Source organism: Ptychodera flava, chromosome 4 (assembly GCF_041260155.1).
Source record: "Ptychodera flava strain L36383 chromosome 4, AS_Pfla_20210202, whole genome shotgun sequence".
NCBI classification, from domain to species: Eukaryota; Metazoa; Hemichordata; class Enteropneusta; family Ptychoderidae; genus Ptychodera; species Ptychodera flava.
Genome location: NC_091931.1, coordinates 49,347,845 through 49,371,929, shown reverse-complemented (window position 1 = coordinate 49,371,929; position 24,085 = coordinate 49,347,845). Strand labels below are relative to the sequence as shown.

Sequence of the window (24,085 nt, the reverse complement as noted above, 5' to 3'; positions counted from 1 at the left end):
AAGCAAATGTGTGCAGATTTCATGGAGGCAAGCAACTTTCATATTCATGATATCTTACTCTACATCTCTCACAATATAGGTAACTATGTGAAAATGGTCAAACAATCTCACATGAATTTTCCAAGCAGTTGTAACTGCCTGCATTGATAAATATCTTTACAAGGCATGCTTTCACCACCTTCATATTTATACCGTTATATACCATGTTTCCTTGCAACCTTGTCAATGTAAATTCTCAAATCAAATCTCAACAGTAGCAGGTTTATACCTTCCCAGTCTTGCAAATTCATGTATTGCCTGCCCTGTCTATATCCCACAAATTAAATGACACATTTTCATTGTGTTGCGTATTAATACAAAGCAAAGAATAGGTTCATTTCCATTTTATAGACATTTCTGCATCCGTTACCTTCAGGGATGTTATTTACTGTCATTCATCACAATCCATACGCAGAATATAACATCAGAAATGAAACAAACAACATCAAAGATTAGAAAAACATGACAACTTCATTATATCAAAAACAGCATACACTCAATCTGTGATTATCACTTGAGACTTCCATCTGCACTTTTCAAGATAACTGGTGTGACCTTTGACCTTGACATGAAGTCCTCCGGTGGCATGTCAAAACGCAGAACACAAAAGGAAACCAAAGGTATGAAAGAAAGGTTCTTAACTCTTTAAGATTGTGATCAAGACTAAAGATCAGGCTGTCATGTTCTCAACATGCAATTGACAAGATATCCTTTAGATACGCAGTAACTTGCACAGTTGAGGTAAAACAAGCGGTTTCCTCATAAATTATTCAGATATTGCATTTGTGTAATGGCCCGTAACAGACCTTTAGGATGCCCAGAGATGCAGAGTATGGGAGAGATAAGACACCTGCACCTACTTTATATCAAAGATGGAGACTCTTTCTAAACTTTCCATTCACATAATAGATTTTAACTGTATCCAGTAAAAAGGTAGATTTTTCTGAAATATGCTGTTGCTATATCACATGAAAACTGATCTAAACTGTGTCAATTTTTTGTTTATATTGGAAACATGAACACTGAAGAAAATGATATCATATTATTATTAAAATCCTCACCATCAGAATTTAACAACAAATTGACACATCATTTGCCTAAAAGATTAGGGACAACACCTTTCACTTTTTTATCTTTTGAACAGTAATGACAAACAATTGTGGTTTGCAAATAATACTGTGCTACTAGCAGAAGTATCGTATCAAATCACACATACTGACTGTCATTCAGATGTTCAGTCTTCTAATGATCAGACAGGTTTCTTGTAAGTAGTTGTATAAAATGAACTAAGGTAGTGGTGGTACAGGCTTGGCTACTGGCCAAAGAATTTGATCTACATAATGCAAACATTCTGACAGTTGAATATTGGAAACACACTTTGTTCTATCCTGCAAGACATGACTAGTTCACCCTAAGAAAGTGACTATTTAGAAAGAGACAATAAATTTTGGTATTTCTCATTGTGATACAGGTTTGATTAAGGATCAAGGAAGCTAGAATGCTGCATGCTGGATAGAAAGACAAAACAGAAAAAGATACAGATCGTCAAGAGTGTCAATGAACCAAAGTCATGGCCTAGCTCCTGCAACTCAAATTACATGGTGCCAGAAGCGTTGAAAAGACAGGCTGCTAAATGAGACCTGACCATGTTCCCTGGAACCCAATGTCCTTGACTGAATTCTGCAATACAAGTTACATTCATTTCACTCTGTGGTTTCTTTCAAGTCCTTAACATAACTTAGCTACCTTGACAGTGGCTTATAATATTGGCCAAATAAAAATAATTGTGTGGTTCCGATTACATGCTTCTCAAAACAAGGGGAGGAAGGTTTGGATTTTTTTTTATTTTGCCAAATATTCTTTATGTCTCAATTCTTAAGTCTTGCAGTTGTAAGTGAATAGTTCCTTCATAACACATTTTTTATCAGATTGGATAGTGTTGTCATATCACAAGACAAGATTAATTTACATGTGTTTCATATACATACACTAATCTTGTGTTTCCATGATTGTACTTACTGAAATGAAATTGATTACAAGTTATAGATATCACTGGCTGCCATGTTGATTGTTTGTACTGTGTAACAAATGAAGAGATCTCACTGAAGTTCTTATGGGTTTATGTTTTCAACAATTTCAAATGTTTTTTTCTATTTTTTTCTCTACTGCATTTAGATATTCCTTTAAAAAGTGTAGGGTCGATAAGTAAAAATTTGAGTAAGTCTGGTAACTGGAAACACAATCTTTTTACTTTGGCCTTACATTTGATTCCCGTAGGGAAGTGTGTGCAGATGTCACAATTTAAGCCTGATATCATATATCTTCTATTCATTTCCTTTGTTTCAATGCTGTAGGATATATCATACAAATGCCAGGAAAAGGTGGCTGACTTAAAACCAGATGAGAAGTATCTAGGAATATTAGGAAAAGATTCTCAGGACTGTTAATGTTCTGCATTGAGTGAATAGTACCTTGAATGCAGCCAGTCAAATTTTATTGACAAGAAACTTTATCCCCAACTTTACATTCCCACAATATGAAGTGAGGTTATCAGCAAAGTTTTTATGTGCTACCTGCTGTGAACAGATTATAGCCAGAATATAAAAAGATTACAGGTCAAAGGTCATACCTTTTCCTTGAGATTATTCAAGTCTTTTTCCAACTGTTCCGCTTTGTTAGTCGCCTGAGTCAATTTAGCTTCAGATTCTTGCCTGGCTGTGCATTCCTGATCAAATTCTTTCTGCAGCTTCTCTACCTTTTCTGCGTTGACTTCGGCGCTGGCTTTGTCCACCAAGCCTTCCAGCAGCGGTTCAACGTCAACATCAAACCGTTTTGTCAGCCTGAAATCTGGGTCCGTGCCACTTCGGTGGAGAACTATTTGTGATACACACTCTTCTATAAGTTTATAGTACTGTGGCCTGTGTAAGATTATTCAAATAAGAATCATTTTGTGAAGGATGACCATGTGACATTATCATAACTTTCCTTTCAAAACAATAACTTTTCCATGCAATGTATCATGGGTGAATACTTGGTTGGTTCAAATTTATATGCAAAGAAATGAACACAAGATTGCATATAAGTAAACTAAAGATGAGATTGTATCTTCAAACCAGGAAATGCAGAGTTCAGCACACATCTTACCTTGCATACACGTCATCTCTAATTAAAAGTAAATGCTGTAAAATGGACTGGAAGAAAGGCTCGGCGGGAGTATCCGTAACGGTATTGGATAAAAGACGGAATACTTCATTTACATCCGTAAATAGGAATTAAGGAAGAATACTTTAATGGGATATGTAGACTTGGATAAATTAGACTTATCATAGGGATATTTCAGTGCCAGCCATGAAGAATATTTAAATGTTATACTATTTTGTACAAAAATCATCTGTATCGAAGGAAACTTGCCATTGTGCCCTTTGCATACTCTAAATCACTGCAAACAACTGGGATTAATGTGATGAGCTAGGTTGCTTATGAAGAAACTGTAATGATAATGAATGTCAGAAAACTATGGTTGTCATATTTGTGGGTAAATTTTGACACCATCATCAATGGAAAAACCTTACAGATATCAATCTCTGCTACACCATCGTTGATGGAGTTGACTTAGGTTTTGTTATAATGTGAATCCCAATCCTCATTTGTACATCTTGACATGAGGTTGCAAAAACTTGACAAAAGCAACTAGTTGTCATTACTATTTCAGCAATTGACACTCTGTAGGCAAGATCTAGTCACTGATTCAATGTCCATTCAGTGTAACTTGTGAGTATAGTTCAGTTTTTCAGCAACTGTTGCCAACCAACCACTGACATGGAGTTTTTGTGCACAAGATGAAGTTTCTGTTTGCCTCATCCATTAGCTGTCCAAACAGCATCACAGTATTGTGGAACTAGCACAGTAATCATGGCAAGCACACTGTATCACAACAACTTTGTTCTGATATTGCTGTTCACGATGAAAAGATTCACATACACAAAAGACATTTGATAAGATATTTGTAAACACACCAGACACTTGATGAGATATTTGTAAAGGATATTCTAATTCCATTCTAATGTTATTGTATCGTTGAGACAACTCCTCCAAGTCATCTTCCTTCTGCTCATCAAATACCGTCAACTGAGTGTTCAAATCATCTGGGGGATTTTCCCGTAACTCCTGTGAAAGTGACAAATCAAGTAAAAACATTATAAGTACCAAGACAAGCCATATACTTTAAAGGCTGGTGTGCTGATCCCAAGGATAGTTGTTTGTTACAAAACATAATCAATTGGTGGACACATGAACTTTTGAATTGAAGGTACATGTACAAGATATTAGTCTTTAAATCAACCTAGTAATCGAGTCAGTTTTAAGAGTCTAATATGCCTGGCTTTGACCATTTACACGCCGGGGGATTGCTGTTTAGCATGACAGAGATTTTGAGGCTGCTTACAGACTGGTCTACAGAAATCAAGCTACTCATAAATAGTAAAATATTTTTCATTGTATGGTTGGCTTTTTATTTCATGATGGAACTAACAGTTGTGTTTACTGCCAATGTACCATGTCTTGATACCAACATTATTGTGGTTAATTTATAGAAAGTATTCGGCACGTTCATCAGAATCTGAACATGATCAGTTTTTGTATTTGATAGTCTTTATAGGAGAGGATCTGAAAATCACTGCAAGCAGAGGAAGATTTAAAATTGTACCTACATCAACAACATCGTAAAGTCCAGCTCTCATGAATTCATTTCTGATATGAAGTCTGAAGTCTACATCATCTGGTGTGGACACCAGGGCATTAATCAGCTGCATACAGACAACCTGGTCAGAATAAAATCAAATCAAAAGTTTCAGTGATAAATTACATCACATGATCACAGGGAAAATAATCCTGGAAATCATCACCTGTGTGTACATGTAAGTGATGAATTCTTCATTGCATTGCCACCGAACACACTGATGAATTTTAATGATGCCACTGCATATGGCTGGATAATGGCTGGAATTAGACTCGAAATAAGCCACCCATGAGAAACACTAGGTGAAGAAATTCTGTAAATAAATCATAGCCATGGTAAACATAATATTCCATCAAAAGATGTCTCTTTGATCTGTCTTCTTTCTTACTGCTATTATTACAATCATACAGTTTATTAAATGTTGATATTTGGCTGTCATGTAATCTTTTATCTGCACATTTGTAAACTAACTTTTGTGACATCATGACACATACAGCTTATCACAGAGATTTTGACATGGGAATGTTTCACTTTCTGCAATGTTTACAAAGTCATGACTCAATCATACAATATCTAGTCTGGTATGTAGTCATTATCCAATGGAATGTTTTCCCTCAGTTTTTGTCACTGAACTAGTGACAGTAATGACCAACTTCCTTTCTACTTTCTTTGGAAATACTGGGATATACTGACAACATGGCTGAGCTGTATGGGCATGGCATCAAAATTTATAAAGTTTACAGAGAAGGAAGAAAAATCTGATGAGAGATTATGATCCTGTAGTAAAGGTGTGATTTTTACATATGGTAAACCATAACAGATCACTGGTACTATGGGACATTACCTGTAATTGTGAATTGCTTGTTTTCTCCAGTGCTTTGACAATTGGAGTGAATCGTGCCCTCTCTTCAATCTCACCGTACACTGTGATGGCTTCCAGTGCTCTCTCATGTCTGCAAGAACAAGATCATACAGACATCAGTCTTAGAAACAAAGTAACACTGACAGGAATACTGCTTCCATTGAAGAAAAAAAAATAGACAAGACTTATTCAAAACTGCACACTGAAAAATGGCCAGTATTTGGTGCTGTTTTTAAGTGTGCATGAGGACTGTTGTAATCAAAAGATCTCTCATACTTCCTTTGTGTTACTTTCATGATGAAGCTGACTTCTTTTTTGAGACCTACACATGTTCATGTAACATCCCACACTTGTGCCCAAGAACTTGACAGGTCATCAGCACAGGAGTTACCACAAAATATGGGCTTTGAACATTGCAAGAGATTCAGAAAGATACTATTTTGAAGATAAAGTGATCTTAATCAGTGTGCAATAATCATGAGATATTCCAAAGATTTAACACTGCAAGTTGCTATGGCTAAAGTGAATCTGATGTACAAGATTAAATGTCTTACAGTTACACTTAACCAATCCAATGATTTTATGCCAGAATCTGAGTTTGTTTTACAAACTTGATATTACTATGCCACATATCATCACTTACCCATCAGGAGGGACAAGACATACAGCAGCCATGATCTTCACTGCATCAACCATTGTGTGTTCATGTCTTGGATCAATACACCTAGCAAGTGTTATAAGGCCCTCTTTACTTTCAAAGACTGTCTGGATACCGTATTTGTTGTTCATGAAGGCTTTAAGGCACCTGAGACACTCATGTTGAATTTCTGCCACTACTTTACCGGAGCTGGAAAGATACAGAAACAAAGATTAGGTGATCCTTCTGGCAGATTCAAACTTACAACTCCTGGTACATTCTCACCTAGCAGGGAAGTCAGCATTCAAAGCCACTCAAGGCTGCATCTCCATCTCTTAAATGGTGGTTCACTAAATAAGCACAGTTGTTGCAATTTTGACCACCAAATAGCTAGTGTTAATGAAACACACACATATACACATGTCCACCACAAGACATGACATGCAAACAAATTCAGTTAGAGCCATGCAAGTGGTTCCCTTCCATCCTAAACTGTCTGGGCATACAACAAATGAAAGTCTTTGCATAATCGTCAACAAATTGTAGCAATTCATAACAGGTATCAAATCTTGTTCATTGGTGATATCACAGGTGACATAAGGGGCACAGAGTGTAAAATTACATCTTGCTTTATTGTTGATGGCAAGCTATGCAAATTGTCATGTGACAAAGTGACAGCATAGGAAATATCATGCAATGAAATGTTATTCGTAGTCTTTGGTAAACTGATAATTTCATGAAATTATATTATCAATTATTTAATCATTTAAACATTTTCATGAAATTACAAAGTACATTTGGCAATCATGAGTATTCTTCAAAATTTGTGGAATCATTTGAATATAAATTTAAATCCATTCAATCCTGTTTTATCGGCTATCCAGTTAACACCAAATGACAACATAGTCATGAAATGTCCCATTTTGTGCCTACTCACCTGTCATAGCAATCTTTCAGAATTTTCACAACAAGTTCAAGTCCAATTTTCCCAAACTGTTGTACCCAGCTGATGGTATTGTTGGTGAGTGAGACACGAAGTGACTCTAAAGTGTGAAGTAATTGTTCTCCTTTCATTCCACTCTTTAGATCTTGAATGTAATCTCCTGGTTTCAGTGATGTACTGTCTCGTTTCTGTGTAGGAAAATAATTGAAATTATATTAGGATTGCACAATATCCTACTTTCATGAATTTAATAAAATGTGGTTCAAAATTGTTTGTTTCCCTTCGGATTGGTTCAGTCTACTTACTGGAAACTAGGCTGAAACCAGTACTTTTTAGGCTGAAGTGTTGCGGTACGTATGTTGTGTGACATTCTGTACATATAAATCAGGATTCAAAGCAAGCTTTCATGTATTTGTGAATCAACACACAGAAGTTAGTATAATATAACAACATATTGATGATATTCTACAAGCTGCAAACCTGTGATCATCTAGCGTAATGTTTTATATACTATACAATATAAAACATGTGAATACACACAGATTTTTTTGATATTTTCAAATTCATTCACAAGTTCATGTATACATGTATTCAAAGCGCCATCGGGTGTATCTTTTTGCAGTCTTTTCGATAAGACTTTGAAATCAAATGCAACTTATGCAAAAATACCTATCAAAATATGACCACAGAATGTTGTTGAAACATTTGCGACGAATGCAAATTTTGACTTTAACAACTAAATAATTTTTGTGTTGCAAAGCAAATATGGATGCCTCATATATAGACGTGTAAGTGCATAATTTACATGGACCAAATCCAGCACCAAGGATTGGAATATTGACATGGCTTAATAACACAAATCCAAAACATCTCTCTCAAGATTGAGCTGTACTTTCTTGGTGAGTAAATATAAAAAGATACAGCTAATGGGGCTTTAAACTCAATAGCTGAATGAGCATCACATGATCAGTATTTATAAACATTGCTGTAAATAAAAACATATACCAGCAATACATATTTCCTAACCTATGTATAAAACGTGAAAATTGCAAGTAATAATGCAGACTGAAACTGAGAGACCTTAATAAGTTACAGTAATGTCAAAATACATGTATGATTGATGAGAATTGATTGTATTCCAATTTCCACATCAGAAAATGGATTACCCCTTGACATCTCTGTTATTGTAATTCCATATAGGTGTGGTGAAGTAGTACGTGAATGTACACTGTATCATGCTGTGGTGAATATTTCAAACAATATCAATTTTAAACAAATTTCACACATGAAATATACAGAAATTAATCCGAAAAAATGGTAGTCGTTCACATTCGTACATGTATTTAATGTTATTTAAATTTACATTTGAATAACAAGTCTGGACATCACGCCAGACATAACCTCTGACCTCATACTGAAAGTGACTGGCTGCTGTTGACCTTTGAACTTCTTCATGATTTGGGGGAGTTGGATTGTAAACTGACTGGCATAATTCAGTTTTGATTGTTATCATAATTTGATCATGGTTTACAAAAATGCTTATGGACCTTGCCTTTTCTTGGCCAGCAGTTACCCAGACTACATTAGTATCTTGTTGACAAAAGTGATATAAAGGCTGGCTCAAAGAGAGTCTAGCTTACTGTCTTCCTGATTCTAAGCGTTACTGCTGCATGGCTAACTGACCAGTCTGATTCCTTATGGGTACAATGACTTTTACTGTGCTATTAAAACTTAACTGCACAAGAACTCCATTTTAACTTACATGTAATGGAAAAAGAAGCATTTATGAATTCTATTGAAAATGACAACCATGACTTCTAACGTCTTCACACACGGTACACTCATAAAATTTACCATGATTTCTTTCATACTAGCTGTAATAAGACTTGAAGTATGCTTTGTTAGTTTGTACATTGTAATACCATTAATCATGTTTCATATCATTTTCCTGTACAGGACATCCCTGATTGTCAGATGCTGACTTGAAAGTATACATGATGGATATTGTGACAAGTACATGTACTGGAAATACAAGTCACAGAACAGAGGAAGTGAACAATTCACCAAGAATCAAATCTTCACTGTGCTGTGTAGATGAGTATAAGAGATAGTATCTGGATAAGATTTTATGACTGTTTGCCTAGGAACAGGAACAGCTACATGTATACAGTCTGACTCTAAAGTACAGTGAGGTGATTCACCCTTCATCCCATCAACATACCAATGAATACAGCAAAACTTTTATGTACTGGATAGCATGATCTAGTGACCCATCAGATGCTCAGCAACCCATCAGACACTCTCACGTATGTGACATAAACGTCTAAGAGTTCACACAGTGGTCAGCACTGTCCTTTTCAGGAAACACACAAGCCTTCATGTGTTAATTTACCTATACGCATTCATTATCCCTGTGCATACGATACAGTGTCTTGTACCTGTCATCATTGCAAAAAGTTATCTTGAAGTATTCAAATTTCTCGTCTTACTGATTACCATATTTGATTATTTCAGTATTCTGTAGATGTTTCCTATTGGAATTCTTGAGTACCTAATACAGCTTGATGGCTTGATGAAAAAGTAACATGAAATCACAGAAAGTAATTCTGCATGTAAGATTTTGCACACAGGAAGGACTGTATTGAATGAGCCGTAACATGACACAAAACTATAGTCACAGGCAATTCCAACAGACCCAGCTGCATAGAAATAAAAGCACTGCTTTAGGAAACTTGATACTCATGACTTCAGGCACATCTGTCCTCATTTTCAAATTTTGCGCAAACACGGAAATTACCGACTGTTGTAATCTGAATAAAACACAGGGTTTTTCATTGCACAACAGTTGTATCCTGGCAAAGCCCAAGGTTAAATAGGATATTCCTGTTTCATGTAGAATTCATTTTAATTACATTGTAGTCTATGGCAAGTTATCAATCAAAATGCCAACTTCTTCCTTCCAAAAATTCATTTTTCTCTCAGTAAGTAATTTCTAATTGTTTACACACACTCATATGTGAACTTAGAGCAAATATAGACAGTGCATATAAATATTTGTTGCTCATAATTTATTAATGCATTTTAACCTTTTTTGTGCGAACACACCCACCATAAGCGGAATTTCAAGAACGCTGTTTACCTGACCAATAACAAAAGTGTGTGAGATATATGACATTTTGTTTGTTTGTAGCTGTTTGAGAAGTATGACTGTTTTTAGTGTACTGTATGGTATGCATCAACATGACAAAGGTTCCTACCAATATGGAGTGCCACCAACACCTACATGTATGCTGGTCTCTGGACTATTTTCATAATTATGATTCCGTATGGAACGACAGAAGACAATTTTCCACTTGTGACAAAATCTTGCGAGACTCCGATATGATGACTTTACCAGTCAGTCTACAGATTGAATCTACTTACATAAATTATAAAACAGTAATTTGACAGAAATTAGTGCAGTGACTTTTATCCTAAACTCTACATGCCCTGCTGTTTATCAAATTTCACAAGATGATGTCATTCCATTTTCCACAGCCAAGAAAGATCTCATAAATGATTACGCAGCAAGGATATTGACTTACTTCCAGACAAGAATTAAGGTTTGCAGATTTCATTTGATACAGATACATGTATCTATACCCATCAATATTGAACCCTTTGTGAAATGGAAAACTGTCTGCTATGAATGCTTTCAGTCTCATTCTCCTGCGCAATAATACACATGAGTAATTGACCTCCATAAACCAAACCTCTAGGTTTACACTACCGGTACATCTAAGGAAGTGTCAGGCATGTATGTACAGTGATAGGACCGCAGAGAAAATTCACAGCAGTGTTTGAAGCATTGATACCACAAAAATTATAAACAGGTATAATGACATTGAACCATGCAATGAGACCCCATACTGAAAGAGACTGCTGAAGTGCTGAAGTGCACAAAACACAAAGCCAAGAATACATGCAGAAGACAAATGAGATGAACAGCTTGACTTTACATCCAACATGTCATTGTTAAGGTTGTGGAAAAGGCTATTTTTGGTGCCAATTTTGCTGGATGTAAACAGCAATTTTGTTACTTGAAATATGCTTTTTTCTTCAAATCTATATGAAAACTTCTGTTGTGTACATAGCCACTCACAATATCAAAGAAAACAAGGTTTTTATCGTCTTAATCATGTTGTTTACCAACAGTGAATTTATGAACATATTTCAATGTAATGCAGATCTTCAGAGTTATTATTCATTTATGATTTCTGACTTTCTATTAGTTTTTTTCTGCTTATTGATAATAAACTATGTATGACACAATTTCATAATACAGCTCACAGTTTCAAAGTTGTTTTCTCTTAAAATATCAGAAGAAAATTGATGAGTTCGGGAAAATAATTTTTAATCAGGCTGGAGGGACTACAGGCAGCAGGATAAACACCTTAATTGGAAAAGGTATGAAGGTCTCCTTGCTGAAAGTATCTGAACTGCAAATCAATTGAAATCTTGTAATATCTCTGGGTCTGCTTAACAATCACTTCCTGTAAATTTGATGTGTTGTTATACATTTGAAAGGGCCAACAGCTGGAACATTTTTGTAACGTTTTCACAATTTTTGTCATCAATGTCAACTACAGTTTGTTGCTCTACTCCCAGTGCATATTTCAGGTGCAGTTTTCAGCTTGTAAACTTGGCCTGCAAATGCATTGTCTTCATTGTTATTCTATGAATTCCTGTCAGACTAAAAATATAATAATTATCAGTGTATTTAATATGTATCCACACTGTGTTGACAAGCAAAATAGCAGGTGTTTCAACATGCTTTGGGGAGTAGAACAAGAAACTAATGAAAAACTAATGAAAAAATCTTCAGAAGTTACAGCTACTGGCCTTTTCAAGAAAGTAAATTGCTTGCTTTGGGGTTATACTATACCTGTCACCCTGGCCATTTCCACTACCCTATGCTGATGAGTTTCAGACAAAATTTCCAGTGTATTTTGTGCTGCATACATTTAGCATGCAGTCAGTCACTGACATTCTGGCTGTGGGAAATTCATCACCATGACAACAACTCATCATGAAAGTTAAATGAAGCCTTCTACTAATAGAGTTGTTAATGTAAGAGTGAGTGAGGTATGAATGACCATGTTATAAGTCACATTAGGAACAACAGAAAAATCTACTCTGATTAAAAAGAATGTGATCAGTATTTTTGTGGATGGAGTAAATGGTATGACAGTATTCATTTGGTGGCTATACTGAAATTCTAGATCAGCCAGTACATAATAATAACAATCAGCTATTTATTGATACCAAAGTACATGTACATGTAGGTATGTTTACAAGTCCAAAGAATACAATATATATTGGTGCATGCTTGAGGTTGTTGATAAGTCACTTGTCAAGGGTAAATTTGACAGATCACTTCTACGTGTGACTTACCCCTTTTGATCCAGTTCTCTTGATGTACTGCATAACCATCTCTCTCTTTGTATTCATGTCCATCGATCTCAGGGGTTTGGACTTCTCTTCTGTCAAATTCATGTCTTCCTGAAATGTTAACACAGAGACAAGAGATGAACATACAATGTAGAGGTCAGAACAGTTCATGGTTACACTGAAATCTCCATCACTGATTATACTGAGTAATTTGATGATATAAAATAATCATAAAAGTTTACACAACACATCAGTTACTGTGCATTCATGTAGTAACGCTATAACTTACAAGGGTAAACTTACAGAGTTCCATGTATGAACACAAATATCAGCCTATGATGTAAAAGAAACTATAGCAGTATATGTACTTGCAACTTAATTATTTAAATATCAGAATTGCCAGCGAGGGATTTTAGGAGTAACCAGTTTGGTATGATACCAAGACTGCAATTCACAATGCCTTGGTATTTAGGCAGTTTTTGATTAAAACTACATGTGCAATGTAACGCTGGGTGCACAAAATTATGTATGCATAAATCCAACAACATGAATGAGTTGTTTTGGTGTACAAATTTGATGATACTGACTCAGTGTCAATGGAGAATATGCATTCACCTCAGACCATGTTTTAAATAAATTCTACACTTGCAAAGAAGTATAAACTGTCTCTGTCTGGTTTATCCTCCATGTCTTACTGAAGCCTGTCAAATTTCTACCTGCACAACATCATTAATATTATTATTATTGATTCCTGAAAAGAACATGAGTGAACTTCTACACAGGAACAGAGAGAACTTCTCTACATGGGAAGAGAATGAACTTCCACACAGGAACAGAGTGAGGAACTTTGGACTGAAACACAACAGAAATACTTCCCTCTTCAAGGAATGCGTTTAATTTACAGTACAGAAAAACATTGACACGGAAGTCTTAAAGAAGGGTGTTGGCAGTATGCTGAATTTTTCAAGACATTTTGAGATAAAAGAGTTACTGCCATTGGTTCAGCTACATGTATTAGAATCATGGACCAGCATTTGTCATGGATGAGCAAATCATTTTCATATCCATTGGGAAACACACAAGTGGCCGAAAAAGACAACCAGCCCTGTCTCAGTCCACAAGTCATTATTTAAAAACAAATACAGTAATTCACCGGTCTGTAGGGCTGGTAGAAATGTGAACTTTTGGTCTGTTTATAAAAGCTACTAGAACTGACAAAGGGTCTTGAGCTAGTGAATCCTGATTTGTTTATATCAGATGTTAACCCTATGCTCTTGGCATTTCCAGTCATCCAGGGTTCTACTCTAACATCACACGTAAAAACTCTTTTTTCGCTGAGAAGTGATTCAGGAAGAATTGACCGTAAGAATAGGTAAACTGTACATGTATCATCCTAATGATTGTACTAGTTATCAGGAATACCAATCTAACAAATGGGCACATTTCTAGATATTGAGCAGAATCACATGCTTTGTATAATTTATAAGAAGAGGTGCAAATTATGAGCCTAGAAAATTGATAATTAATATCAAGGAATCTCAGTGAAGAACTTGTTAAATATTTTTAACCCTTTTTTAACCATAGTCTGGCCAAGTTTTACCATTCTCATTGTGACAAGTTCTACAAATGCGAGAGGGTTGCATACCATTTAGCATCTGACCATTTTAGTGCTGTAAAAAATTCTCTGAGTTGAATTTCACTGGAACATGTTGATAATGGCAAAGTAACTTTAACTTTGACCTCATTCCTTGATTATTGGTATTCTTTTCTGATTCATACCAGTACCACTCTGATTCACCATTTCATTGAGAAAAAGAATGTTCAGTGTCTGTGAAGGATATTTCCTAAACAAATACATTTTTAAAACCTTGCCAGTTTTCCTGATCTCAATGTCCTGGGTATGACCTTTGACACTAAGGTCACTGAAATTGATACACTCACAGATTGAGGTCACCAATTGTCACCAATCAGCCAATCCATGGATATTCTTATTAATCTACAATGCAATTTTCTTAATTGTCTCAGTTGACCTTGCTGGCATATTTGAATGAGCATCAATTGACAATCAATCCTGTCCTTTAATAATATGAAACAACACAAACATAAAACCCATGAAGAACAATGACAAATTGAAATCACTCTGTTTTCGTACAACCAAGAATATCAATTCACCAAGTAGAGCTGCGGTAGAGTTGTGGAAAATATAAACCAGTGTAATTTAAGCAAATTTATGCAGAAACAACCAAAGCTTTTTATATACTGTCGTATAATTGTAATGATAACATTGAAGAATTGTTTTTGTTTGTTATAACCATTTCTTTATGATACTTACTGGTACTGTACATAGAAGAAAATTAGTACTGAAACATGAATTCAAATAGTTCAAAAATATAAGAATTAAAAAATATTTTATAGACAGGAGGATGAAGAGTGCCACTGGGGGTGAACTGACTTTCTTTGACTGGCATTCTGTCATGTGACTTATTATGCAATGTCATGTGACAGACTTTACGAGGTGAAAATACATGTAAGTTATGTACAACAAGAATGCAGTAGAAATTCAGACCTTGATTAAAAATGTTGAAGGTTATATGTACTTCCTTTGAAGGAAAACAAAACTCACTTTCATCATGTTTGTAAAAAAACATTACCAACTGTTGATATTCACATTAGATGCTGATTATAAACATGCACCTTGCGTCATGTATGGAATGATTTATTTTGTAGATACTGTATGCAGAGGAAACATTACTAATTGCTGAACTATGTGAACAGAACTGCACAGAAATGTACCTGACCCTGATCCAGGCACACAGGAACACACTTCAACATAGAGTGTAATCATAGACCCTAGTAAAGGTAGCTACTTTTTCAAGGGTCTGCTGTAGTATTTATGCCAAATATAAATAGGGATTGCATTTCAGTTTTAATACTGCATAAACAAGTAATATTCTCCAAAATACCTGTATAATGCAATGAAGCTTTTCTAATTACTGAAACCATTCTAACAGAACTGTGCATAGAAATTGCAAACGATGTCATTCCTGGCCTTGACCGAGGCTGAAAGGATCACACTGAGAGTGAATGGAATTTACTCCAAATGTAAACAGAGATGGCAATTCACTGCATAGACAGCAGATGAAAGCCATGTGAAACTTCATTAACACATCACCACATATTCTGCATCATCTGAATTCACCCTATTGTTTATATTTGACTTCTGTTCTAAAAGTAGCATGTACGGTAAATTGCTTACTCTCAAATCTATAACAGACTAACCCTGTCAGTGTTATTTTAAACACGCTGCAATGAAAGACACTGCGGACCAAATAAATTTGCATGCTATATCCAAACACTTCTAAAAATACCTTGCTATAGTGTTTGGCAAATATATGTATGGTATGACCTGTATCTTAAAGAGATTAGAATCTGCCAAATTGGGCTGTAAACTCCTCACCTGATAAAATGAATTATGTGTAATGAATGTATTTTATTGCCTGATTTCACAGGTGTTGTATCACAGGATCAATTGATAGAACACACATAAAAGAGGAACTGGTAAACATTGGACCTGCACACTATTCTAATCTATTATATATTGAAAAGTTACAAGAACCAGCATCACTCTGATTAAGACATTGCATGGCACTGCCATGGTGTAACTTTGGTGTAACGTTGTGATAATAACAACACTTTAGAAGTGTAAAATAATAAATGTCATTTTTTCCCTGTGTACTGATTATTAAAGGGACACAAGCTGTAACTTGCGGCAAGTTTTTCAGTATTCTGTTTCTGTATATCAACTACCATGTCTGACCCTAATTCGAGTATTCTTTTTGTCAAAATAGCTTGTATATGTGTGTAGTGATCACTGTTTATTGTTTACAAATGAATTCTCGTCCGGACTTGAATACAATTTTCAACAATAACAATGGAGATTATACTCATATAGGCTGTGTTGATATGCTAAATACTTGGCATTAAATTACAGCTTAGGGATTCAATGCAGAAAGTGTAGGGAAACCACAAAACAAAAGTTCTGAAAAAATAGCCAAAAGATACAGCTTATGGAGCTTTAATAAAGTTTAATTAATCATTTCAGGTATAACCAATGATATAATTTCTGTGTCAACATTTTAAACAACATATACTTCAGAAAGAAATATTTGTGACATACGTTGAAATTCTGAAAGTACAATCAAGCATTCATGTTCACTGAGAAATGGTTACAGTGTAACATGTACATTCGATAATGATGATATACAAGTTTTGCTCAGCAACTTAGGACCTCATTGCAATTACCAGGTACAATGCCGTGACAATGTTTGGCTTGGCCAACATTGACTTGGAATTTTGTTTTGTGTATATTTACAACTGAAATGGACATTTTATAGTCATGCCTCAGTAGTGTGTTTGCCATGCAATGGATGAAATGACTCTGTGTGACCTGCCTAGCACAGTCAGATTCAGTGTGTATCATCTGGTTACAATTTGCTGGTAAGTATCCAGCATTAGAAACAGATGCAGTACTGAAGGTTCAGACAGCAAATCACCATTTATCACATAAACTCTTTATAATGGCAGAACGGAAGACACAGATCTTGTTAAATGCATCCTTTCATAAGTGGAAACACTTCATGTCTTATCAGCTATAGATACTTGGTAGAAATGTTGACAAGCAGTATATGAGTGACTGTACAGTTTGGGCTTGGTGATGACACAGATGTGATCCTAGATATTACGCAGTCAGCCGACATATGTCTGTAACTGCTTTGAGTAGTGACAGCTAGAATGCAAGGCTTAACCCTTTTCCTGCCAGACAGTAATAACTGTATCACTTCCCCATCAGCCAAGTCAGTAAAAAGCGGTATTGAGCCAAAACATGACGTATTTTCACCCACTTGGCTTGGTATGTTATAGCATCTTTTGTCCAAAAAAACTCAACTTTACAGTATTATGTTTTCAACAGTCTTCAAATGTATTTAGTATTATATTAAAATACATCATATGGAATATGTTGTGTTTCAAAATTTTAACCATCTTGACCTGGTGGTGAAATATGGACTTGGCAGGAAAAGGCTTAAAGTGCATGTAGGTATGCATGTCATGGAGGAATGCTTGCAAAATTAAACTCGCTACCAAAGTGCCTGGAAACCGTAGGAAGCCAATACTTAATTGAATGAATCTTGGCTGCTGGCAATGACTTCAGACTTGATTAATTTTTGATGTCATTGGAGAGTTTTCAGAGCTCTCCTACTGCATACTGCATGGTGGATAGAATGACAACAATGCATACATACAGGAAGATGATCATCTTTGAAGCCTGAAGGTGAAATATTTCCAAAGAGCTTCATCAAAAATATTACAAATTATTGAACACATTTGAGTCCGTGTAACCCAAGTAGGGTTACTGTTTTGGCAGAGGTGATTTGTATGTTTAGAGGAAATTAATTGATCTACTGTATCATCGGCACAACCGGTATGTAAAGAGAACCCCAGATACTAGAAGGTCAAAGGTTATGAAACAAGTAAGTACGGGCAGCAACTCTGAAGGGTTGATGTTTAGACAGAGCTCATTGTTGTTGCTATAGCAACAGCAACTCATGTAAGTACAGTTGCGGAACAGTTTGTACAGTACAGTACAGACCCACAGATATTTATCATAGTCCCTGATAAAATAACAAGACAAGGACAATACACATTTGTCAGGGGTTAATCAGACTTAATCATATGTGCATCATTTCTACTTCTGACAGAATTCCATTTATGCCATGACTTTGTGAAAATTTGATTGTTTAAAGGCCTGTGCTGGCGTCAGATTGTCTCCAGTGAAATATATTTACTAGATTACAATTTCAATGGAAAACAAAAGGCTGTGACACTCCATAATCCTGTTACAGACTAAAACAAACTTGACCCCAGGGATCAAGTCCCAGGCCTTTAAGAAACCCTGATATGACACTGACAACAAACAGGTTGCTCACTTTGTTAGTTCTGTCCCGTGTGATACCACCATACATTCCTGTGTGCGTCATTACATTGCTTTGTTATTGATGACAACAGCCTTGTCAATGTCAGTGTATGATGAGACCAAGCAAGCAAAATATTACACCCATGCAATATTGGAATCAATGTAGAGACACATGATCTTATGAACAATTCACATTATTCACTGTTGATAAGTAACTACACTGTTAGGACTGTATCTCTTATTCTAGTTCATATCCCAAATTCATATCATTCAGCAACTGCAACAATAAAATAACCGGAATCTAAATAACAATAGTTCAACAGTCAATTTAATCTTTAACCTGCTACCACAACCTTGCTCTATTTACAGAGCCACAAGTACATTGTATGAACTTGCAGTTCTCTGTTGTAAAAACAATTCTTGTGGTTTTGTTCTAAAGCCCAGCAAGGCTGTTTTTCAGGGTAATGACATTTGAATACAATGTCATTAAAAAAGGAGAAGAATGTAAATTACAAAGAAGTTTTCTAAGCATGAATAAGGAACCATAATAGAAAACAATGCATTTTATTGCTTACAGGCATTTATACATTGAAAACACTTAAACTTCTCCATTATTACATTTCACTTTTGAACAGGTGGATGTATATGCCAGTAAATTCAACTTAGAACTTCAAAGAAGTATACCTGTATCTGTTTTCAAAGCTAAATTTGACATGCTAAGTCCATCCAGATCATATTTTACTGATTGCTATGAGTGTCCTGTATTTCAAAAGAAGTACAAGCTGCATCTGATTGGAAATGAGAAGTTAAACAGTGTTGTTCAGGTATTTGGAACTTCTGTCCTGAGCCCATTAAAATAATATTTACATGTGTAAATTATTTTTACATATGATAATGCATAATTTTAATGTTTCCTCATTCTTATGCATGAGTCAATTCTACAAATCACACATTATGTCATTCTTCAATATGGTAATACTTAAAAGATGTTTACTTCCACAGTATAAAATGTACAATTATTCACTCACATTTCACAGGAGTTTTTACTTCTCCTTTCTATTACTTAACTTACACAAAAGACACAAATACTGTGAACTTTGGTTTTATACGTCTCAATAAGTGTAATTGTAGATTATTTTCTACGGTTTTTAAATCATTCCAAGTCTATATTATATGTGTAAAAGATGGAAACTGGATGCATAAAAGGTGAAATAAGTGACTTCCCTATTTCAGTTATTTAGTAGAATTGCATTGAATGTCTTTTTGTAAATCACTTTTTCTACAAAGAAGACAGTATGACCAAGTGCCCTCTCTCTTCACCTTTACAGAGGGAAGTCAATGAGACTGCCTCTTGGTAAACTTACATGTAAGGGCTGACTCAAGTACATTCACTCTTTAACTTTTGAAATCATACACACTTCCAATAGTACATTAGTACACGAGAATGACAGTACCCCTTTTTCCTGCCGAGCGCCCCTGTCCGTTATCCTGCCAAGTCGGTCAAAACCGGCCCCCTTTTCCGTGTCTACAGAAGATAGGCTCTCCTGCACGCTTTCCTGCCAGGCATTTGGCGGGAAAATACCGCATTTTCGGGTACGATTACCGACCATATACGTGTTAGACTTCAAAAATTTTTGCATGCCCGTATAGAGGGGCAACCGCTGATGAGGTTGTGTCCAGAAAATGACGAGGTCACGGGCGTTGTTTGCCCCGGGGGACGTGCACTATTATGCCCTTTTCTAGCTTACTTTCGCGGAAGTAAAGCTCGTTCGCCGGCACGCACGGCCACACCGGGGAAACATCACCTCTCTCGTGGGTTAGTAGAAGACCCAGGGGTTAGTGCTATGGGTGCGGCAGCACCCTCAAACCTGTCCTGTTTCCCCTGGGTTGTGTCACTTGGCCACGTACTTTGAACGACTTGAAGAGTCGCACAGTGCAGTCTGCTTTGACGTAGTGTCAACGACATAGTTCCGCCATTGAAGGAAGGCGTGTACGTAGTTTGGCCAGTTCAGTGAACACTTAGCTCGTTAGTGTTACCGTTTCCTAACAGGTTAGTTGTGGCAGTTGTTACTAAGGTGCAGTTTTGTACCACCTTAGCTCTGGACAGTGCAACTGCTCTATGCACTAACCCAAACGACAGATGGTTGGTACAACGTCTACGTCGCACGAGCACAGCCTCCGTTGGGCTGTGCCCCTCCCACGTGATACAACGCACGTTCATCCATTACTATAGCGTCCTTACGGATCTGCCAAAAACGAAAGTGGGGTAAAAACAAAACAAACGAAAATATGCGATCATAGATAGTATTTTATTCGGGAATAATTTACATTATGCCGAACAATAAATCTCGGAGTCTGTCTCGACGTCCGAGTGCATGGTCCGTGTTTCAAAAATTACAATCGGGGTGGCAGATCCGTGTTTCAAAAATTATAATAGGGGGAATTGTACAAAATCCGTCTAAACAAAACAAACGAAAATATGCGATCCATAGATAGTATTTTATTCGGGAATAATTTACATTATGCCGAATAATAAATCTCAGAGTCTGTCTCGACGTCCGAGTGCATGGTCCGTGTTACAAAGATTACAATCGGGGGATTGTACAAAATAATCCGTGTTTCAATTTACAATCAGCGGGATCGTAAAGCACAAACAAACGGCAACAACCGTGCTCAAAATGTGATCATGGTCCGTGTTAAGAATACAGTCAAGCCACTGTTAGGCGAAGCTGTCCCCTGTCCGTTATTTACGTCGGGTTCTCTTGCTGATGGGTGTCGTCGGGGCTGTGTGAGTAGAGGTCTGCACGCCAATGCTCCTCTTACCTCGTAGCATCATGCGATGATGAAAAGCCGCAAAACACTCGCCCTCGTGAAGATGAACCCCGCACAGACTACATCCTTTGGACGTCTCAGACAGTCGTCCGCTCGCAGTGGTCTTACCCTCTCTGCTACATACTTTACAGCATTTCTGCCGCCCCTCCAAACGGCTGACAACGTGCATCGGCTGATTTTGTGGATTGATGTACGAGGCAAGAGAAACAGTGGCCTCGACCTCTCTCACACTGGGCTGCGATCGCCCACAATAACCGCCAATGAGTTGTTTCCCGACACGCAGATGAAACATCTTATGGGTCAGCTTACTATCAGGGTGTACATGCTTGAAGCATATATATGCATTTACCAGGGCAACATCAATCAGGTAACATGCCAGATATGTCCACCATCTGTGTTCTTGCGCCCAGTGTGAAAGTACTTGCGCTTCTGGTTGGCTCGGTCGACGCCTCCCATGTACCGGCGATAATTATACAGCGACAGAGGCACTTGTCGCCGCTCGTCTCCCTCCCCCACTGGCACGCACTCCAAGGGTGGATAGACCGTATTCAGATCAGCACCTGAGCGTTACTATCCTGATAAGCAGTGATGTTAAGACGAGAGTCCGTTCTGGTCGTGGCTTCATATCCCCAACAGACAGAGGAAGGCGCTTCCTCTTACCCAGCAGAATTAATTGAGGGGGCATGGTGCGACGATTACGGCGGTTAAAACTCCCGACCATGTAGATCCCGGTCTCCATCAGCTCTCTAGCAGTAACGACCGTGCTAAACAGGCTATCACAGAATAGGCTGTGATTATATCCACAGAATGGCTGGACCAGCTCCATCGTAATTCTTTTCACCACACCTCGCTCCTGCCGTCTCCCATCAGTCCGATCCCGATATTTCACACCTAGGTACGGTGCAAAGTTAGCTATGTATGCAGTGGTGGAGTCGCACAGCTGCCATATCTTGAAACCGTCTCGATCAGGCTTATGCGGTAATCTCTGCTTAAATTTAGAACGGCCCTTAAATCGCACCATGCCCTCGTCGATGGAGATCTCTCTACCCATCTTATAATTATTTACGCACCGGTCAACTATGGGCTCCATCCATGGATTGATTTTATACAGGGGATCCTCCTGACACCGACGTCGGCGGCGTGCCTCATCAGGATCACGACGTGGATCGTTCTCTGGGTCTGCCAGATGAAAGTATCGCATAAGCTGCTGAAAGCGACTGCGGGTAATCACAGTAGAAATACCCTGGTTTCTCAGAAAGGGATCGCTAGACCAATAATCCTCCACTGATGATTTACGGTCGATACCCATACAGACTAAGACGCCAATGAACGCCTGCACCTCTCGGTAGTCAGCGTTACGCCAGTATTTATCTATTTTCCTAGCGATATGTCGCTGGTGGAATTTGGCGTATTTATTAGTCTCGTCCTTGGCCAATCTGATCAGTGTAGCTGGAATAAACTTAAAAAAGTAATCGAGCTCACGGGCGTGGCTGGGCAAGGTGAAAGTCGGTCCTCTCTCATGGTCAAAATCGGTCTCCTCAAATATATTAGCATCGGTAGTCTCCGACATACGCCAGACAGGAGGGGTGTCGTCCTCCGCCAACACAGCAGCAACGTCATCATCGTCGTCAGAGCTTGCCTCACCTACATACTGCCTGTCATAAAAGTCATCGTCCTCTGCCGCATCCTCGTCAACCTCCGAGTCGGACTCAGCGGTGATATCACCGTCGTCTGGGCGTCTGGGCCTGAACTCGCCCGTAGCGGCATCAAGGATCATATCTGGCTCAAAATCAGGTGGGCTATCCTGATAACGAACCCTCCGCACTATCTTTTTCGGCGGGGACATCGCAGCACACGAAACTATGGCAGGAGCGGGCTCGGCAGCCTCTGCTGATGACGAGGACTCAAGCTCTTTCGCACTGGGCACAGGAACCTCTCCTGACGCAGGATGAGGGCTCATAGTAGCAACAGGTGGTGTCTCTCCCGGAGCAGCCGGGGGAGAACCAATGGCATCAGCCGTCTCATTACTCACTGTCTCACTAGCAGCAGCAGACGTAGTCTGTGCAGGTGAAGTATCTCCCACAAGAGCAGATGTAGTCTCTGCAGGTGAAGTAGTCTCTCCCGGAGCAGCCGGGTGAGAACCACTGGCAACCGGTGACCCGTCATCATCCTCATCGGCAGAACGATCGGTCTTACGTTTACGCTTACCACTGGGTTTTTCAGCCGGAGATGGCTTCGCCTTACGGGAGCGTTTCTTGCCCGACTTCTTAGAACGTTTACTAGGGACATCACAACGATCGCTACCACTACCTACCGCCCGGAGACTCTGCATCTTTGAGCTTCAGTCGTCTGCTCGCCTTCAGAAAACTTTTGCGGTCCGTCAAGCTCATGTCTGGAACAGTGTCGACAGACTAGCAGGTCCCTCCCTTTTAAAGCCACAGGGAAACAAAGCCCTGGACATGATTGGACGCAGGGGTGTTAATATATGCATCCACCTGTTATTATAATGGACCTACGGCAATCAGTCCACCAACCGGCGCTGACATTCCTACCCGTCATGTAAATTGCCTGTCCGCACCATTTGATATGCTAATAATACTCATTTGCGATGCAAATCCCTCGAGCACTTAGCA

The 24,085-nt window shown here is 37.8% G+C and overlaps 1 protein-coding gene across 1 annotated transcript in view; it reads right to left on the bottom strand.

The window, feature by feature from the left end:
* LOC139132066 (protein diaphanous homolog 2-like) overlaps window positions 1-24,085 on the bottom strand; it is a 55,143-nt gene that overhangs the window by 17,453 nt on the left and 13,605 nt on the right. The window contains exons 3-10 of the mRNA XM_070698457.1: window positions 12,653-12,760; window positions 7,214-7,407; window positions 6,283-6,486; window positions 5,622-5,730; window positions 4,749-4,859; window positions 4,088-4,206; window positions 3,184-3,300; window positions 2,669-2,957 (exon numbers count right to left, since the gene is read on the bottom strand). Of these exons, the coding sequence (XP_070554558.1) occupies window positions 2,669-2,957; window positions 3,184-3,300; window positions 4,088-4,206; window positions 4,749-4,859; window positions 5,622-5,730; window positions 6,283-6,486; window positions 7,214-7,407; window positions 12,653-12,760 (1,251 nt within the window). The remainder of the gene's footprint in view (window positions 1-2,668; window positions 2,958-3,183; window positions 3,301-4,087; window positions 4,207-4,748; window positions 4,860-5,621; window positions 5,731-6,282; window positions 6,487-7,213; window positions 7,408-12,652; window positions 12,761-24,085) is intronic.